This window comes from Danio rerio, chromosome 1, assembly GCF_052040795.2.
Source record: "Danio rerio strain M-AB ecotype USA chromosome 1, GRCz13ab, whole genome shotgun sequence".
In the NCBI taxonomy this organism is placed as follows: domain Eukaryota; kingdom Metazoa; phylum Chordata; class Actinopteri; order Cypriniformes; family Danionidae; genus Danio; species Danio rerio.
The window spans coordinates 39,533,729-39,554,483 of record NC_141021.1 but is presented as its reverse complement, the minus strand read 5'-3'; the positions used below and the strand labels follow the sequence as shown (position 1 = coordinate 39,554,483).

General features: G+C 35.9%; 1 protein-coding gene across 27 annotated transcripts in view; it reads right to left on the bottom strand.

Annotated features, from left to right (window-relative positions):
- The window catches only part of dclk2a (doublecortin-like kinase 2a), a 100,919-nt gene extending 85,638 nt beyond the window's left edge, over positions 1-15,281 (bottom strand). For 23 of the 27 annotated variants that reach the window (XR_015475900.1, XR_015475892.1, XR_015475901.1 and 20 more), the window contains exons 1-2: positions 14,509-15,281; positions 4,667-5,007 (exon numbers count right to left, since the gene is read on the bottom strand). Coding sequence is in view for 11 of the 27 variants with exons in the window: in XM_087236313.1 (XP_087092439.1) it covers positions 4,667-5,007; positions 14,509-14,905 (738 nt within the window). In the remaining 16 variants the exon portion in view is untranslated. 27 annotated transcript variants of the gene reach the window in all.
- Between the last annotated feature and the right edge of the window lie 5,474 nt (positions 15,282-20,755).

Genomic DNA, 20,755 nt, shown 5'->3' with positions numbered 1-20,755 from the left:
AAGATAACAAACTAAACTGAAATCGACGCTGCTTTACAAAACAAATAGCTTAATATATATCGAACACGCACATTATTTACTACGAGCACACATTTTAACACATTTGTAGGGATGTAACGGTATCAGAATTTCACGGTACGGTAATACCTCGGTATGAATGTCACGGTACGGTATTTATTGAATCATTTACAGGAAAAAACAAAACTTATGAAAATACTCCAAAAAAGTGCCAAAAGTGTCAATGACATACAAATTAGCCATCTATCTGTAAGCTTTGAAACAGGAACTTCAATTTTAATAACAAAAAATTATTAAACCATGTAAAAAAATAAAGTTTCAATTTAGTATTGTTGAAAACTCATCACATTCAACATTTAATCACACTCAGCCCATCTACCCAGATGAGAGCTCTGCTAGTCGGACTTCTCATCAAGCATCTCCCGCTGGATCTAATCTCACTATATTTATTAAACGGGATATTTCATTTATCTTGTTGTCTTTATCTAACGACATATTCCCTGACTTTGGGCATTGGAATCTATTACTTGTTCTCAGGTAACGTGTTTTGGCAAAAGAGAGGCTGTGTTTCGTATTTTCACTGAAATTGAAAGGAGGCAGTTGTTATCGGCTCCGTTTTGTTATAAATATCCACACAGTGAAGATGACGCTCATATTATGCAGCACGACGCCTCAACATGTCTGCTGTCTAAGTTGCTAATATTAAAATGAAAATAGGCAGTTCCTTAAATCATGTTTACATTTTATTGTTGAGAAAGTGAAACAACGAAGCCAGGGTGATGTGAATGAAGTTATAAAGTACACTGTTCCCTTTGAAGATTTACCCGTGTCCTCGGTATAGTCTGCTTTCCATATCAAACTGAGAAGAAGAGACTGCAGCCTTGATCACACTTGCGAAGTCTGAACTTACACGGAGATAATGCAGGACTGAACTGTGTGTGTTAGGCTACTTAATATTTAGGAAAAGCCCCAATCAGAGAGGCGAATGTCTGCAGCCCCGCTTCCGTTTTCAGATGTCTCCGTTTTCCATCATCCACACTGAGACGCAGCAGCAACGTTTCAGAATGAAAACGGCCCCTCCAGCGTTTTCGAAACGCTCCGTTTTCGGCGCTCGAGAACTCCGGCGTAGTGTGGACGGTTGGTGTAACCGTAGCAAAACTTATGCGTTTTCAAACTAAAACGCATTAGTGTAAACAGGGCCTTAGAGTTTTCCAGCTCTTTTCATCCCCGCTTCTAGCAGCACACTCCATTTCCGCATTACTGGATCTGTAGCGACAACAGACCGCAAGGGATGATGGTCAAGCATGGGCTGATGGCAATTGTAGTTTTCGCTACCTCCCGTTCGCTTCATTCGCCTGAGCAAATTTTCTCAGAAGACCTATAGTTTTACCGAGTCATGCGACTTCGGTAATATCGAAAAAAATTAATATTGCGGTATGACGGTATTTACAATACCGTTACATCCCTACACATTTGTAATAATTATTTAACCAATAATACAGCATAGGGAAATTTCTGAGCTTGGAGTGACTGAAATGCTAACATAAAAGCACTGGTCTGCAAAAGTGGTGCACTAAAGTAATAAAATATATTTGTATTATTTAATTTTCCCCACCCAGAGCAAAGGCGTGACTGCCATCTGTGTGTGATAGTCTTACTAGCCAATTGAGTGAGGACACTTTCGTTCTGCACAATAAGATTTGCTCAAATTAACTATACAGAACGAAAACAATAAAAAAACAAAAATAAAAAAAACAAACAAACAGGAAAGCTCGTACACTTGGGATAATTGTGTCTTCTGCTTCAGAAGCATTAATAGATAAATTAATATCAAAGAAAAACAGGACATTGGTAATACAGAAATATTTTGGTTTCAAAGTCAGACACCAAACAAAAACAGGTCATTTTTAAGAGCTGCCGCAGAATTGTTGCCACAACAGATTATTGACCTGAAGCTGGACAGCAAAATTAAATTGCAAATCAAATCGCAATAGATGTTTTCCCCAAATTGCACATCCCTGCCGCGTACCACAGTTTAAGAACCACTGAATTAGGATATTTAAACAGCTTTTATAAATATTATACAGAAAAGCATAATATCAGTGTGCATCTTGAGACAAATCTACGGCACTGTCATATTTTAAGATATCCAACTGCAAGTTATGTTCAATTTAGACAGCTGAAACATGCAATTTTTACACTTGTATGTAATTTCAGGGGTAAGCAAAATAAAACTTATGCACATATAAACGTGAAAAGAACCTAAAACAGAGCCCTGCTAGACACATAAGGGCTTTTGTAAGGGGGGAATCTGCTGATTAAGACAAATAGTGTCAAAAAGACCACCAATAACACATATCTAGATAACAAAAAATGTGGTGTGGGACTTATTTCAACTATTTTCTTTGTGTTTTTCCTCATACAAAACCAGCCTAAGACATTACCATAATAATTCTACATTCACCTTTGCCAAGCACTTCTTGGAGGCAGTTTTGCATAATTAAGCCAGGGCAGACTTTCAATATGCACATGAGTTCTCTCACTAAATTCCAAAGAGATTCACACTGGCCGAGAGGCATACAATTCACCAGCAGTGAGTAGAATCCCTAATGACATCCTCAGATATCCACCAGACGTTTTACCCTAGCTTTTCGAAAGAGAACAGAAGATAACAAGACCCTTGCCCTCATATGATTTCCATATTCATATATATATAATTCCACAGAACTTTTTTCTTAGTGTTCCACAGAAAGCAATACATATTCTTCATTAGACTTTAAACGATGCTGTTTCAAACGCTTCAAACATAAAGGATCACATAGACTAGAAATTAAATGATACTTTTAAATGAAAGAGAATGTAAAAACTCTTGAATACTGTCTCTGTTTGAAAGACCTGGCTGAATGTCCAATGTCTCTTGTCACCACATAAATCCAAAAATCAGTTACTGCCAATTGTCTTTGCCAGACAATGTTGTAAATACCAAAGCATTACTTCTAGTGGAGTAAATAGACAACCAGACAAATATGAATGAAAAAGCCAAAGTAAAACACTGTCCTCAGAATGAACTTTAGATTGGTTTAACCACATAAATGAAATGGGAGTGACTGATTTCAGTCTCTTAATAACCACAGAGGTGACTAAAGACATCCCCCATCTGGATTTTGTGTCTGGACTGACTCAAGCACATTCAGAATTAAATAGGGTTCAGGTGGTCATTACCAGCTCCTGGTGTATAATTCTGCTCTATCTATACTACAACAGCTTAAATCATTATTTGGGAGTCCCTTGAGGTATGCATCAATGAAGCGTTCACATTTATTAAAGGTGATGAAATACTAAAGAGTCCTCACTTTTTTCAGGACAATGCTGGACTGGTAAATACAAGGTTAAGATTCTGATGAATATAGTGAATATATGAAGCTATTGCAAATAAATGCAAAAAATGGACTTGATTTAAAAATACTTATAAATTATATAATATTATATAATACATTGAAATTTCCTATAAATGTTCAAACTAATGAATTCTCAATGTGTTCTAATGTATTTTCACATTTTTCAATTAATTATTCAAATGCACAGTGTGTGAATTTTTATTTTGTATTTTATGTTACATTTAATTTGATTTTTTTCATTGGTATCAACATTGCCTAATCAGCCAATCACATGGCAGAAACTCAATACATTTAGACATGTAGACATGATCAAGATGATTTGTTGCAGTTCAAACTGAGCATCAGAAAGGGGAAGAAAGGTGATTTAAGTGACTTTGAATGTGGCATGGTTGTTGGTGCCAGACGGGCTGGTCTGTGTATTTCAGAAACAGCTAATCTACTGGGATTTTCACACACAACCATCTCTAGGGTTCACAGAGAATGGTCTGAAAAAGAGAAAATACTCATTGAGCGGCAGTTCTGTGGGCACAAATGCCTTGTTGATGCCAGAGGTCAGAGGAGAATGGCCAGACTGGTTTGGGCTGATAGAAAGACAACAGTACCTCAGATAACCAATCTCTGAATGCACAACACGTAGAACTTTTAGCTCAATTTGAGATAAGTGTGTCAACTCCTGCTCCATCTCCAACATTCTCAAACAAAACAAGTTGCATTGTAAGAGTAGCAATTATATAATACACGTCCTGTATTATCAGGTTGACAATTTTTTATTATATCCATGTTCCAGTGTGATGATCTTATAATATTGTTGAAATCTCTCAGTTAGAAGAAGGACTGTCATGTCAAATTCAATCTTCAACTTTCATGGCTTAACCAGACAGACATTTTGAATATTGCTAATTGACTGTATCCAAGCAACCGTATGCATCCCATCCATTCCATAATTGCAAAAACAACTAAAAGATTTGCCTTAGTCCCTTCAAGATGTGTATACTACAACAAAACAGCATGACCATTCAGCATACAGCAAAAATAAAACATTCTAGTTGTTCAAAATAAAGATGCACCAATGATACTACACAGAAATAATAAGCTTATTGTGGTTTCTTGGTTTGCAGACAATGACAGAGCATAAATCACTCAGCAAAACATTCAGATTAATGATGTCCCTTGAAATCCCCCTTTGGGCTTTAGATAATGCCTTTATTCTAATCATTTCATTAAATGGCTTTTCTCAATTTATCACTTACTTGTTTGCCTTCCAGAGTGTAGAGTCTTTTCACGGCCCCGGAGTCCAGTTTAATGGCGTCAGTGATGTCTGTGAGCACCTGCTCAAATGAGTGAGCCGTTTTCTTGTTCAGGAGAATTCGAACAGCCTTACGCGGTTTAACACCACTCCTGATGACTGTCACCAGCTTGGGCTTAATGTAGTCTTTGCTCTCTCGTTCTCTCAGCTCATTTTTAGTGGCGGTAAGTGATGGCATGGAGCGGGACGCACCAGTTTTCACATTGACTGACCAGTTGGGATTAACATTCTTGGTGTAGTCCACTTTACGAAAAGGTTCGTTGGAAGCACAAACGTAGCTTTCTCCTGGTAAAGGCAAAGAGAAGAGTATTATGAGATGGAATAACGTTTATTTATTTAATGTTTTTTTTTTTTTACAGGTTTTCTGTGTAAATAATGGTATGTAGTTATGATAATTATGCAATTATTCTAAAACCAATCGTTAAAGCGATCATGTAAACCTTTCTTCTGTTGAACACAAAATAAGATATTGTGAAGGAAGCTGAAAACCTGTAACTATTGAATTCTATAGAAAGAAAACCAAATAATATGGAAGTCAATGGTTACTGGTTTTCAGCTTTCTTCAAAGTATCTTTTTCTTTTTGTGTTCAACAGAAGAAGAAGAAACGCAAACAGGATTGGAACAAATAAAGGGTGAATAAATGATAATTTAGTGATGTCACAATATCCATTTTTTGTTGTACGATATATTGCACCAAAATATATTGTGATGAACAATATTATTATCGTTTTAAGACCATTTTATGCCACTCCTTATATAATGGCAGAATGACAATATAATATCATCACAATGTACACTTTTCCAAAAAAACACGTAATATTTTATTCTTAGGATTATTTCATTTAATTATAGACATTTTAGCTATTTAATAATTAGGCATTGGAATCAAATAAAAATAAATAAATACATACATAATACTAAATGCTAACAAAAATGTGCAAGATAAAATGTAACAGAGGCTGCAATATCTGCTACCAGATCAATTTTCTTTCATCAGACACCCACTTTATAGTAATTTATATACTATAGTGTTTTTTAAAACCATACTGATACTGACACCTCCAATAAAAATAGAGAGGCCGCACAATCAGCTAAAATGTTGCTAGAATCAGTTTTTATGTATGGGCATTATATATTGCATCACCAAAAATGACTGAGCTCATGTCCATGTGTTGTGCGATAAATCGATATATTGATTATTGTGACTAGCCTGTTTAGCGATGATGACTAGATAAAACATTTTGGGTGAACTATCACTTTAAGGTATTTTTGGTGTCATATAATATAGAATCGGGCGACGCAAGTTTCCTCTGGGTGCTCCGGTTTCCCCCACAGTCTAAAGACATGTGGCATAGGTGAATTGGGTAGATTAAACTGTCCGCAGTGTATAAGTGTGAGTGGGTGTGTATGGATGTTTCCCAGAGATCGGTTACAGCTGGCATCCGCTGCGTAAAATGTGTGCTGGATAAGTTGGCGGTTCATTCCGCAGTTGCGACTTCAGATTAATAAAGGGAATAAGTCGAAAAGAAAATTAATAAATAATTTGGAATCAAATACTGTGATTATACAGTCTCAGTTTTTACTTAAAAATCTAGACCATTAATGCTGAGGAAGACAGTGAAATGTTAAAATAAAAAAATAAAGTCACATTAAAGATTAAAATTGCAATTATGAGACACAAAAACACAATTTAAAAAAAATTAAAATAAAAAATAAAATAGCAACTATTCAAAATAAAATCGTGATATTATATAAGATATAATCAGTCATATTTATGAGCAATAAAGTTAAAAAAATGTATATACATTCATAAATAGGACACTATTGAAATTGTAAGATATGTGATATTTTTTCTTCAAAAATTGAAGAATGATTAGTCAAACAAACAAATGCTTTCATTTGTAGAAAATGGAAATCAGCATTATTCTACTAAAAAATGATTTCTCAACTCATCTGATGTTAAAACTTTGCAACTGACTTGTTTAAAAAATGTATATGTATGAATCCATGGCACGACATATTTGTTAATTTGACTAATTGTCATGTTATGCAAAATCTTGATTCCGCAAGTGTACCACAAGTAAAATAAAATAAAATAATATAAAATGTACTAATAATGATACCATTCCACTTAAAATGTACACATCTAATGTAATTAACGATTGGGAGAGTGGGTTGGGAAAAAATCTAAGTACATATAAAATAGTCATTCTGTGACCCCAGTTTTGCTCAAGTTTCAGCTGTAGTTTTGGACAAAGCCAAAGCATTTTGTTCTTTTTTTGCAGAAATTCCAATGTAACTGTTAGCAAGCATGCACTCCCATCCCACAGCAATCCAATCCAAAGGGCCCTAAAATGAATACCTCAAGAAGGAATCATTATAACTTCAGGATTGTTGCATAAACTTTTCTATATCAAGTAGTTCATTGTGGGTTTTTTTTTTTTCCTGAATTTTTACATTTTTATATAACTGAACGCAGGCTTTTGATAAACATTTCTGTGAATACTGCAAGCCCATGAACGTGTGCACGACAGCATAAAGGCCATGCTTGTTGTTTATGTGTGATGATGGCACATCTTGGCACTACAGCAGAGGCAGCTGGTCTGAAAATGGAGCTTTGTCATCCTAAGAAGTCCAGGACAAAAGGCATGCTAGTGTATCAAAAGAAGACAAACAACCGCCGAAACCAAACATCCCTTCTTGCTTCCTACACACCAAATGCAGAGAAAACATGCCTGAATGTCACATTTACAACATGCAGTTTATGACTGCTGAGGCATTAGCAGGAAACACATGGATCAAGTATGATCCAACACTAACTCAAAAATAATCTGTGCAATAGATTTTGTATGCTATACCTTCTTGATTGTCATATGTCTTGTGGTTAGCTCTGTTTCTCTCTTTTGATTTGCTAAATATTTAGTAGGGCACTTTTCTTGGTAACTGCTTTGTTTTATGGTGCTAAACTCATCGTGTTATGACGATCGTGTTATGAGGTGCCAAGAAGGTAAAAGCAGCCAGCTTGTCAAAATAATCAAGATAGGAAACTAATCCAATACTTGAAAAGTCTTTTCAGATACAAAGAGTGGCACAAGTAGCTTAACGCATTGTTTCTCAACCACGTTCCTTGAGGACCACCAACGCTACGTTTTGGATGTCTCCTCTGTCACACCCATTACAGGTCTTTCAGTCTCTGCTAACGAGCTGATGATCTGAATGAGGTGTGTTTGGTCAAGGAGCCATGGAAAATGTGCAGGTGGTCCTGGTGGTCCTCCAGTAACGTGGTTGCAGGCTTAAAGGCAAAGTTCACCCAAAAATGAGAATTCTGTCTTCATTTACTGATGCTTCACTTGTTCAAAGCATATTTTGGTTTAATTTATCTGATAAAAAGAATTAATATATTTTGAAAAAAGCTGGAAACCGATTTCCATTGACTTCCATGGTATTTTTTGTCCTACTATGGAAGCAAATAGATCATAAAAGGTAGGAACCACATGAGGGAAAGTAAATATAACATTTTTAGCAAATTTTTTAAGTGAATTATAACTGTGTGTACACCTTTTGGACTGTGTACTTGTCTATCTATGATATGTAACCCAGCCGGTCCTACACCAACCAACCCGCTCCATGCTGGGATCCGACTGTCCACATGGGACCATGGCCTCTAGGGTCTGTCGCTAGAGCACCTTTAGGTTTACCTGCATAGCACTTCGCTTACTGGCCTCCATTACACTTACCCCCCTACACCTCACTCCCATCTGGTCATGGCATCAATGTAATCCCCCCGGTCCTAAACCAACCAACCTGCTCCGAGCTGGGATCGAACCGACGACTGTCCGCATGCGAGTCAGTTGCTCTAACAAGCAGGCTAAAGACCATGGCTTTTAGCAGCTGTCACTAGAGCACCTTTAGGTTTACCTGCATAGCACTTCTTCAGCTGGCCTGCATTACAACTATATGTGTGTAAAGTGTGTTTTTCATAACGGTTTATTATCTTTCACATATTTAATGTCTTTTACGTATTACTGTCAACATTGCTAATAGTATATTGTTTTGTTTTTTGGAATTTGTTGTTGCATTTTGCACTCTCTGGAGCTAGCACCTAAGCTTTTCACTCACCATATACAGTACATGTACTGCTGATGATGTGATAATAAAAGTGATTTGATTTGATTTTTTGCCACTTTTAAACAATTGCTGACTATTAAAAAGATATACAGTAGGTGACTATTTTTTAGTAGAACCTTAAAGGCCCTGATATACTTCAAATGAAATCTAAAACTGAAATAGTGTTGCTTTGAACAAAATCAGGCCAAAACAAAGTTATTTTTAAGTTTGTTTTGGCCGTTCGAAACCTCTCACTAAAGCAAAGTTTTTTTTGGGGGGACTGCATTTTGACTTCAAAACACCTTTGAATTACTGTACCAATGGTCCATTGCATTTACTTAATTGGTGGGTGTGTTCTGGAACATTTTGGAACTTCTGCTTCCAATGAATTTCTCATTCCATGGAGGTCAGGCAAACAAAAACTGGAAAGTCAAGTATAGGGCTGTGCAAAAATCTAAATCGAATCGCAATAGTGATTTGAAATGTTGCGATTGGCTGATAGCAAGAAGCTGCAATATGATATTTTTTAATTTCCCCCATCCAAATGTGTGACTGCTGTCTGTGTGTGATAGTCTTGCTAGCCAATTAATATAATTAAGTTCAGCCCAATCAGAACTTTTAAAATCTGCCTCTTATCAGCCATGTTAGCCATGTGAGTGTTCTGTATTTTTCTATTTATTATTTTTTGTTTGTCTAATAAGCTACATTATCTCCCTAATTTGAGTTAAACTTGTTAACACAAAAGTAAGGTCATTTAATGTTTGCTCTAGAGAAAAATTAGTAATTAGGAATTTTTAAAAAACAAATCTGAATAAAAGTTTTTCAGCTTTTTTAAAAACTAACAATTACTGCAATTTAGCACTACATGTGCTAGTCTTGGCTTCAAAATTAAATCGAAAATCGAATCACAATCACCATATCTGTCAAAAAAATTGCAGTTATATATTTTCCCCAAATCACACAGCCCTAGTCAAGTAGCAGAGCTGTTTTTTAGGGATGTTTACGGAACTTTTCTTCTTTCACAGCCACCATTAATGTTGTGTTCAAGAGTAGACCAGTGCACACAAATAATATGATGCGTGTACAGCTAAGCCTGTTAGAATTTATTTTAGTTCTCAAACGAAAAAATTAAAAAGTTTGTTCTTACATTTAGTTTAAAGTATACTACGGCCTTGATTCTGGATTTCTGAAGTTTAAAATGTGGTCCTTGGTTAAGTAAGTCAAGCTACCACCATTTTAAAATTCAAAAAAATTTTTGTGTGTGGCTCCGGATGATATAATGAGGTCTTATGAATCTTAAGATCTAAAAATATTTCTTAATGTTCTACTGAGGAATAAAAGTGGCCTACATCTTGGATGGCCCGAAGCAGGTGAATAAACCAACAGCAAAATTCCACTTCTGGATGCACTATTTCTTTACATAACCTCAGCTATCTTTAAATCAATGCTTCATGAATGAATGTTGAGATTATGTTTAAAAGAAATTAGCAAAAACGGACCATGGATGACAAATAAATATGGGTCTGTGGTTTCAATCCTGGCTGTCTGTTCAATGCACACCAAATTATTGAGCTTCATTACATAACCACCACGAGGAATTCAGAGAAATCTGAAATCCACTTAAATCTCCGTAGCACAGTGTACATTCCCTGGTGAGACTGCTAGACTTCAAACTAGGAAGACAAATCATATATATTTCTCATTTTAATAGCTAGAAGAGGGAACTGAGAACAGATGACTCACCTAGTGTGAATGAAACGTTTGTTTATTCACTTGAGAGAATATTAAAAGATGCGAGATATAACCAAGCTTTGATAGAATGCAAAATATGTCATGCTTGGTATGCAGTCTAAATTATTTTGAGGCATGCAAGATATCATTTTTAGTATGCAGTCTTAATCGAATAGGTTAAAATAAATAAAATGGAAAATGTATGCATGCAAATAAGCCATTTCAGATAAATAAATCATACTTCAATCTCATAAATTATCAGGAATATAGCCAACGTTTAGTTCCACCACTGACCCAGAACTAAAACCAATCACCCACAACATAAAGATCTTTCTTGCAGCCACCAGATCATAAAATCTCAATTTCACTCTGTTTGCCTCAGAAATTAGAGGAAGGGAGGGACTCCCGAGGCTCTAGGCTTTTTTTAAGCTGAGAAATTAACAAAAGGCTAATTACTCGAGCAGACTCCAGATGGGCTCACTATTACTGGTGTAAAACTGACCCAAAATCAGATGGCAGTTATTTAACGTTTTGTGTGTGTGGGCAGACAAAAATGTAGTTGTTTTGATGTCATTCATATGGGACTCAGGTGTGGGTTGTAACAACCACAGGGGTTATGAACCCTCCATCACCCTTCCATAACCAGTCATGCCTTGATGTCCAGATGGGACCCCGATGTACCCTTCATTTAACAAAGTTTAGTGGGCCAACACAACAAGCTGTGTCACTATAGCTACAGTAGAATTTGCTACTGCTGGGGATCTTTAGCAAACATCATTCATAGCTTTGATCGAGTGCGTGTAAGACTTTAAACAGATTTGTAACACAAAACAGAACTAAGCCAGCCCTCAGTCGGTGTGAAGAGATGCTGAGCTCGGCACTTCAAATGCAAAACACTTGTACAATTGCATCATTGAGCAAACACAGTCACATTCTGCGTCACAATCTCACAAGCTGGAGCAAAGCAGCTGGACTTGTGCTTGCATGGTTATTTAGTCAATTTAGCATATGTAGTCATACATTTTGACTTGTATGTCTGAAATAGCACTGCTTTCCACATTTGTTCATTTATTTTATTTTCAGCTTAGTCCCTTTATTAATCAGGGGTCGCCACGGCATAATGAACCGACAACTTGTTTAACAACTTTTTTACGCAGCAGATGGCCTTCCAGCCGCAACCCAACACTGGGAAACACCCATACACTCTTGCATTCACATAGAATATTTTGTTATAAGAATATAAAAAAGTATTTTGTTATAAGGTCTGGTTTTGTGGTGGATATACTTTAAAATGTAATTAATATAATTTTAATTCAAGTGATGAAAGATTTAGAAATTCTAACAGTAAACAGAGCTACAAGGTCACACCTGCTTGGTATAAATGCTTGAAAATTATTTAGTTAAAAATATCCATTATAAACTTAAAAGTAATCAAAAAGTAATACGTTACTTAACTTTTATAAATTAATTGTAAAGGTACACTACTTCTTACTTTTTAAATAGGGTAATTTGTAATCAGTAATCTATTACATTTCCAAAGTAACCTCCCCAACACTGCTGGCATGACCTAAGCAATCATGTTGAATTCTGCATAAAAAAAAATAGAGGAAGACATTGTTTTTATAACCTCTCTCTCTCTCTCATTATAGTATGGAGATTCGGATGGAGAAATGTAAAGAGCACATAAGAATAGGTCATTTTTCGTTTGACTGAGCTGATTTTGAGCCAGATATCAGATTCCTCTTTTTTAATGAATTTGATGTATTTATCAATTTAAAGTTTGTGACAGGTTATTGTGCCCCCTGAGTCTCTACCATGTTTAGTTTTTTTTAATGTTTTTAGATTAAATGGATATTTCATGGTATTCTGGGGATCAAGGGTGACCTCATCAGTTCTAGGCCATGTTTTCTGAAGGGTTATAACATCTATGTCTAAAATGCTTTTCTTAAAATCCAAGGTGTTGACTAGATGAGTCCATCCAGTGTGATCGTCAGGGGTTTCATTTATTCAAAAAAACTATCTTAACATTCATCTAGAATAGAACCAATCCACACAAACCGTAATCTCTCTTTCTCTCTCTCTCTGTGTGTCTAATACGAGCTTAACAATGATCCGAGCTGTGAATGCTTGCTACATTCACATATATTTTACAGTTTATCCTTCTGATTGGTCAACTTAAAATAGACAGACGGATCAGATCAATCAAAATTACACACACACAATGAATTTTCTCTACTTTGCTCCCAAACTTTTTTGACGTGATAAAAAATTATTGTGAGCTTAAGCAGCTTGACTATGGTATGTGGTATGAACCACAACCATACGAACATCAAGTACTTCAGCACAACTTCTCCCAATGGGATAAAAAAAAATTCAACACAATTCACACATTTATTCTCTTTTTGGCTAAGTCCCTTTATTAATCTAGGGTTGCCACTGCAGAATGAACCACCAACTTATCCAGCATATGTTATACGCAGCGGATGCCCTTCCAGCTGTAACTCATCAATGAGAAACATATATACACAACTTTGGACAATTTAGCTTACCCAATACACCTAAAGGGCATGTCTTTGGACTTATAGGAGAAACTGGAGCACCCAGAGGAATCCCATGCGAACACGGGGAGAACATGCAAACTCCACACACAAATGCCAACTGATCCAGCCAAGGCTTGAACCAGCGACCTTCTTGCTGTGAGGCGATTGTGCTACCCACTGCGCCACCTGCGCCCATCCAACAAAATCTCATGATAATTCGTAACTTTTTGAAATGGTGATTGATTTGTATGAATGGTACAATCTCATTCGTACAATTTGGTACGATTTTCTTATTACCCAATGATGGTTGGATTCAGGGGCGTGGTAGGGTGCCAGGCCTCCTTTTTAAAATTGTACATTTTTGTATGATGAATTCGTATGAATTAGCCACTACACTGACAAATCTTAAACGTTTTCTCATGGGATCAGGCAAAATGAGCTTGTACATCAACAAATAATCATGCACATATTAAAATTTACATAAATATGCAAATATGTGATGCCCTCTTCTCCATAACAAACCAAAGCAAGCGACAATAAGAAGAAAACAGCAGTTAAGAAAGCATCTGATCTTAATGATATGGATATGTTTGCACAAGCACTGCAATTCACTGGTATCATGTTGACAGAAAGCATAGCATTACTCAATATAAAAAATTATCATGAATGTACAAGACTCTTTTCTTTGCAGCTTGAATATTAAAGGAATTTATTTCATGTTTTATAGAATGGAAGAGATGTGCATGGAAGTAGACATTATTGTCACCTTCCTTTAAATTTACCAGCAAAATTGTCACTGAGTTCCTTTAGCTTTACATGTAAAAAATAAATAAATAAATATATATATATATGTGTGTGTGTGTGTGTGTGTTAGGTTTTGGAATAAATTTAAATTTATTTAAAATATGATTGAACGCTGGCTTTGCATAAAAAATAGTTCACCAAAAATTACATCCCTGTCTTTGTTTACTTGGTTTCATGTTTTTTATTTAATTTATTTATTAGTTTATTCATTGCACATACAATGACATGCCCTTTTCCAAAATAAGATGATCCATTGTGGTTTTTGACTTTCTTGTGCATTAAAACAACATAGTGTTCAGTGAAAGAAATGCTCCTCAGTTAAGCCTGTGACCTTAAATGACTTCAAGTTATCTTGTTTGTTTGTTTTATGTAATGTTTGATTATATAATTATCTAATGTGTTTTTAAATTGGTTGTATGTTATTTTATTAACATTCCAACTATCACAACTTGCACTCTGAACTGAAAATATAGTGTGTGTCTTGGAAGGGTTAACTACGCTGATATTACAGTTGACTGTAACGATAATGCCAACAGAGCTTGATTGGATGGCACATGGGGAAAACAATCAAAAGTGTCTGCCTTCCACTTTAATCAACCTCACCTTCTACCAAGTCATCCAGACTGGTGATCTTCTTTCCTCCATCTGCAGTGTAGATGCTCCGGACTCCCTGCGGTAAATTGACATTGTCCGAGAGGGAGCGCGTGAGCTCCATCAGCAGCGCGTCGAAAGACCTGAAGCGGTCACCGGACACGGCGTACACAAGCCCCTTGAAATACTTGTCGCCATTCCGATAAAAGCGAACTTTTTTCGCTTTCTTCTCCGAGGTGAGCGACTGCAGTGTGCGCGTGCGGTAAAAGCTACAGTGCGCGCTGTGAGCGGGACTCGGCACGATCCCGTTTCCCCGAGAGCCGGAATGGGAGCCGCCGCTGCCCCGCGGGGACCGGTGACCCTTCTCGCGCTCCTCGAAGTGCTCCCACTCGATGTTTCTGCTGGACATGTTTATTTCCTTAAGTGATAGCGCTGGTTCTTTAATAAATAGGCTGGTTTTTGTGCTGTTAGCTATTTCAGCAGCTGTCGGTCGTGTCTTTCTTCCGTTTTTGCACTTTCAACTAACAGCATGCATTTTTTAATTTAACGACATCAGTGAAACGCAAGACTGAAAGCAGTTCTCTTCAACTTTTTACAGAGGAAATACTTCTTAAAATATGCATATGATGACAAATTAATGCACCAGTAGTCCAAAAATCCAGGAAATGAATAATTCAAGGGCTGTCGCTACTGCTGGGGTGAGTCCCGGTCATGATGAGATGAGACCCGCGTATGTGCGCATGCTAGACACGCGTGACCGTCCGCTGCTCTCTGCATCCTCCACTGGAGCTCAATCAGGCCAACACTCAGCACACACACCTACATCAATACCGCTGTTGAGAGGACAAGAGCTGCTCCTCCTCTGGGTCCTAAAATCACCAATCTATTATTCGTATAAACGCAGTTGTTCCCAATCATGGGGCCAGGACTACTTGGGGGCATGAGTTTTCTATGGGCCAAAATAACTTGAAAAAAATAAATAAAAAATCTTTAAAAATTCATTCATAAAATTATTTTGAAATATGTTCCAATAATGGAATGATTACAACACAAAAAGAAAATTAGACAGCTACGACATGTACAACAAACCACAGTGGTTCCCAAAAACATTGACCACATGAATAGAATATGCGTAATATAAAATAAAAACATTATTAACATTATAATAAATATTTGTTTTATTTTATAAAGGTGTGATAAAATAAAATGTTGTCAATTAGAGCTTTTCTCTTAAAGAATATAAAAAGCCAGTATAGCTGGTTCTGGTAGTAGGAATGAAAGATGTTTATTCTACTCACTATGGCAGCATGATAAAAAAAATAAAAATAATATAGCATTAATGTGAAAGTAATGCTTTATTTAAAAAAAAAAAGTTTTCTGAGAATTTTTTTAAAGTAATTTGCGCAAAATTCAAAGCCAAACATTACAAATATAGTCAAAAAGTTATATATATATATATATATATATATATATATATATATATATATATATATATATATATATATATATATATACAAACAAATATATATATATATATATATATATATATATATATATATATATATATATATATATATATATATATATATATATATATAATTATTATTATTTCATTCATTTATTCATTTTTCTTTTCGGCTTAGTCCCTTTATTAAAATAGGGTCGCCGCAGCGGAATGAACCGCCAACTTATCCAGAACATATTTTACGCAGCGGATGCCCTTCCAGCAGCAACCCATCTCTGGGAAGCATCCATACACACTCATTCACACTCATACACTATAGACAATTTAGCCAACCCAATTCACCTGTACCGCTTGTCTTTAGACTGTAGGGGAAACCAGAGCACCTGGAGGAAACCTACGTAAACGCAGGGAGTACATGCAAACTCCACACAGAAACGCCAACTGACCCAGTCGAGGCTTGAACCAGCGGCCTGCTTGCTGTAAGGCGACAGCACTACCTACTGCGCCACCTTTAAAAATCAATAAATGAAAAAAAAGAAAGAAAAATGAATAAATAAGGAAATTTATAAAAACAGAAAAACAAAAGAACGGCTATAATTTAGCTTTTTAGACAAAATATTTTAGCAGCTGCAACACTGAAAAAGCTGATTCTAAAATCTCAAGACAGATTAAGCAAAATATATGATATTTTGGTGATGAGTTGGCCTTTCTGCCTAGACGTTGTTAGGATAAAATCTGACATGGCAGTTCTTAAATGAATTATGGAAAGGATAAAAACAGCTGAGCCTGCATGAAAGGAAGTAAACGGGAAGAAAAGCCCCGGAGAGAGGAAATCCTGAAGACAATAACAGTTGCCACTGAGAGAAGAATCCCTTTCTCAAAATGAAAGAGAGAGAGAGCAAGCGAGAGAGAGAGAGAGGAGAGAGAGAGAGAGAGTGAGAGAGAGAGAGAGAGAGAGAGAGAGAGGAGATTTCTCTCTCTCTGAAGATAAAGGCCTGAGGCCATGTTTTACATAATAACCAAAAACCATTGAGAAAAAAAGACACAGAAGGTGAAATGGTTTTCACTAAACAACAATATACTAACAAATCATCATACATTAACAATCAAAATTAATGATTTTCAATAGATATGTTGCCAAGTCTGTATGTTTTCTGCAGGACTGACTTACCCTGCTTGTAAACTGTTACTGTGAGTGCATTCTATCTGAATTCCCCAGTGAATTAAAGGCTTGATAATTTAATTAATAAATAAAAAAGGTTAAAATAGCCTACTTTCATTTAATAGGAATAATGCACACACATTAATATAAAACAATAATAGCTTTACACAAAAGTTTATCTTTTTTAAGTGGCTATTATCGCTATTTCAGCTAGCACAACACAAAACAACACAGCACAACATGATATAGGCATATAACATAACCCCAATCTCTCTCTATAGATATGAAGACTAGTGCATGTGGTTAAAAAAAATACCTGTATTTTGGAACGAGCCACAATAAAAAAAATTGTGGTGAACATGCGTTGAACTGTATGATGCCGTTGTCAGCAGAGCTTAGCAAACTGGATACTATCTGCCACCAGTGCTCGCCATCTAGTGGATGAACTGCGCATGCACAGGAGGATAATGGTTCCCAGAAATAGGCCTACTTATTTTTGCATCTCAGTGAATCCACTCTATATACCATCATTAAACAAGGAGTGTCAAGCTCTGCTCCAGGAGTTTAGTTTTAAACCTGCTCCAACACACTTACCTGTAGGATTCAAACTAGTCTTAAAGACTTAATTTGTTTTATTAGATGTGCTTAATGATGGGTAAAGCTAAACTGTGAAGAGTTGTGGCCTCCAGAAACGTACTATTGAGTTAACGCTAAAAATGTAAGTTAAATTAGTTTAAGCTACTGTCAAACTATCTTTTAAAAATACTATACAAGTTACTAACTAAAAATAGTTAATTACGTTGTAACTACTTTTTTCACAACGATTATAAATAAACAAAAAGCGTTAAAGCGGTGGTCCACTATGATATCATATTTTAAACTTTAGTTTGTGTATAATGTAGCTGTGTGGTGTGGACATAAACAACATCTTTGAATGTAAGACACTCAAAGTTTAATGCAAAGGGATCATTGGCTTTTACAGAATAAGCTTAGCAAAGCCTACAGCGAACAAAGTTTGGGGACTACAACAAATACATCCGTTTAGCGAGATCACAATTGCTTCAGGCTATGCACATTCACAATGTGCATACACCCAGTGCAGCAAAGGGGCATGGCAAGAGCCACTGTAATGTTATAAAGAGAGAAAGCTAAAATGCCGACCAAATGCTGCTATTTTCAGAGCTTGTTCTGTTTCTGTATTTGGGCTTCCCAAGGACACAGCACAAAGAGAGAAGTGCTTAGAGTTTAATTTTAAATATGTTTCAGGGAATTATAAAAAATATATAGCTATCATTTGACAAAGGGCAGCTTCTCCAGAATCTCTCCCAGTTCAGTGTTGGATTCAGCTAAAAACTCCTCAAAAGAAAGAGCACCTCCAACCATAATAGACAAAGCTGTGGATTGCGAGCCATAACCTGTATTTTTATATGTTAAAATTTCTCTATCACATGCACAGTTTCTTGCATTAACAGTGTAGTAGTGAGGACGTAAACAACAGAAAATGCTGTTTGGCACCGTTAACAATTTAGCTACAAATTCATATTAATCCATCCAACTGCTGTAAACACCCACAATCTTCAGTAGCGCTGCAGTGTCTTTATGCTGCCGCTTTCACTGCATTCTACATCTCAAATAACAAACTTGCAAAAGATATATGGACAATTCACATTACTTACACATGTTTATTCAGAATATATGTAAAAAGACACTTGTCAGATTTTAGTTTAGAGAGCAGGCATGAGGTTCAGCTGTGTCCTCTTCATTGTCTATCTCAGGAGTGTCCAAACTCTGTCCTCTGTCTGTAGTATAAATAGTGTAAGTAGTGCGTTCACACTGAAATCACAAAAAATAATAAGTGCACTTTAATTACCCGGATGATGCACTCATTCAGCCACTAAAATTAAGTGTGTAATGATGGACATATCACGCACTCAACGACAGCAGGTTTGTTTACGTAGTGGAAGGGGCGGAGCTACTAGGCGCACATGTTGGATAACTTATTTATTTTGTATGGTGAAAGCAAAATTCTCCTACGAGAGTGATTATAGCGCCTCCTGATGGGGAATGCGGTTATACTCACGGCAGGTATTATTTGATAGTTTGGTTATTTATTTCACTGATTTGGCACCCGTCAAACGTCATCAGGGAAACGGTTTAAATTTACGCTTAGTAAAAGAAACATTAGTGTTCCATTTGGGACGACACTGCATACAAACACTATGCTGTTGCGTGTATAAGTGCATAGTGCATGAGTGCATAGTGTATAGTGTGCCATTTGAGACGCAGCTAGTGTTTTCATGTTTGCTGAACAGCTGAATATAATCAAAGTAAGATATCTGAAAAATAACATGATTTTCTACAAATGAAGCATGAATACAGATTGCTTTGCTTCTTATAAACAAAAGTAAGCCTTAAAAATACACTCTGGACCATCCCTTTAATGACATTTTATTTTAAAAAGTAAAATGCTTTGTTAAATAACTGTCAAGAAAATGTCAAGAAGTAGAAAACCTATGGAATTGCAACAAATGAATTGCAATTGCAAAATATTAGTGACTTAAAGCATGCTAGGACGGGTGTTACTGCAGTCCTTAAATAGCTATGAAGTTAAAATGCTGTACTGTGTTACATAATATACATATAATCTATTATATATGCACTAATCTATTATTCTCAAAAAACACAGTTGTTCTCAATCATGGGTCCAGCGCCACTGCGGGCATCCTTTTTTCAAAGGGCCAAGATGACTTGAAATAATTACAAATTCACAGCTCCATGTTAACCTAGGACATGTGTTATAGTAGTCATAAGTTACAATATTTGTATGTTTGCAACATGTGCTCTATTGTGTTTTGTCTGTTGGGTTTTACATACAAATACGCAGGGGCGGATTTAACCAATAAGCGAGGTAATCAGCCACTTAGGGCCCGAGGAAATCTGAGGCCCCTCGATAAATAGAAGCACCTATAAACTATACATAACATCATTTTCTATCCTATTTTGTATACTGAGAATCAAATAAACAATTTTTTTACATAATTAAATATTATTTAATAAACTATAAAATATAATATTATTATAATAATGTAATGTTATGTAATAATAATGTTATAAAATAAAATATCCACCACCTCTTACCATGGAGCAGTCCAGCAGTCAATTTTATATATATATATATAGTTGTAAATTTATTTTAAGAGAACTATTCATTTAAAATGTAAAAATTGCATAAAGATAAAGCATAGAAAAAAAAAAAGAAAAAAAAACAACAGCAGCAAAATAAATAAAAATAGAAAGGGTGCATTTCAGGACTTGAGCCCCATAACTGGATTTTCCTAGGGCACCCAAATCACTAACTCTGCCTCTGCATATACGGAACACATTTTAATTCATTCCACTGTATTAGTGGGATAGTTCATAAAAAAATGGAAATTCCATTCTAATGTTCTGTAATGAATGTTCTGTAATGAATGGCTACATATGGTCAGTGGTGTAAAGTACTCAAATTACTGTAATTGAGTAGTTCTTCTCAGGAATTGTATTTTACGAAGTAGTTTTAAAAATGTGTACTTTTATTTTGCCTTGAGTACATTTATAGTGCTGTATCTATACTTCTACTCCATTTATTTAAA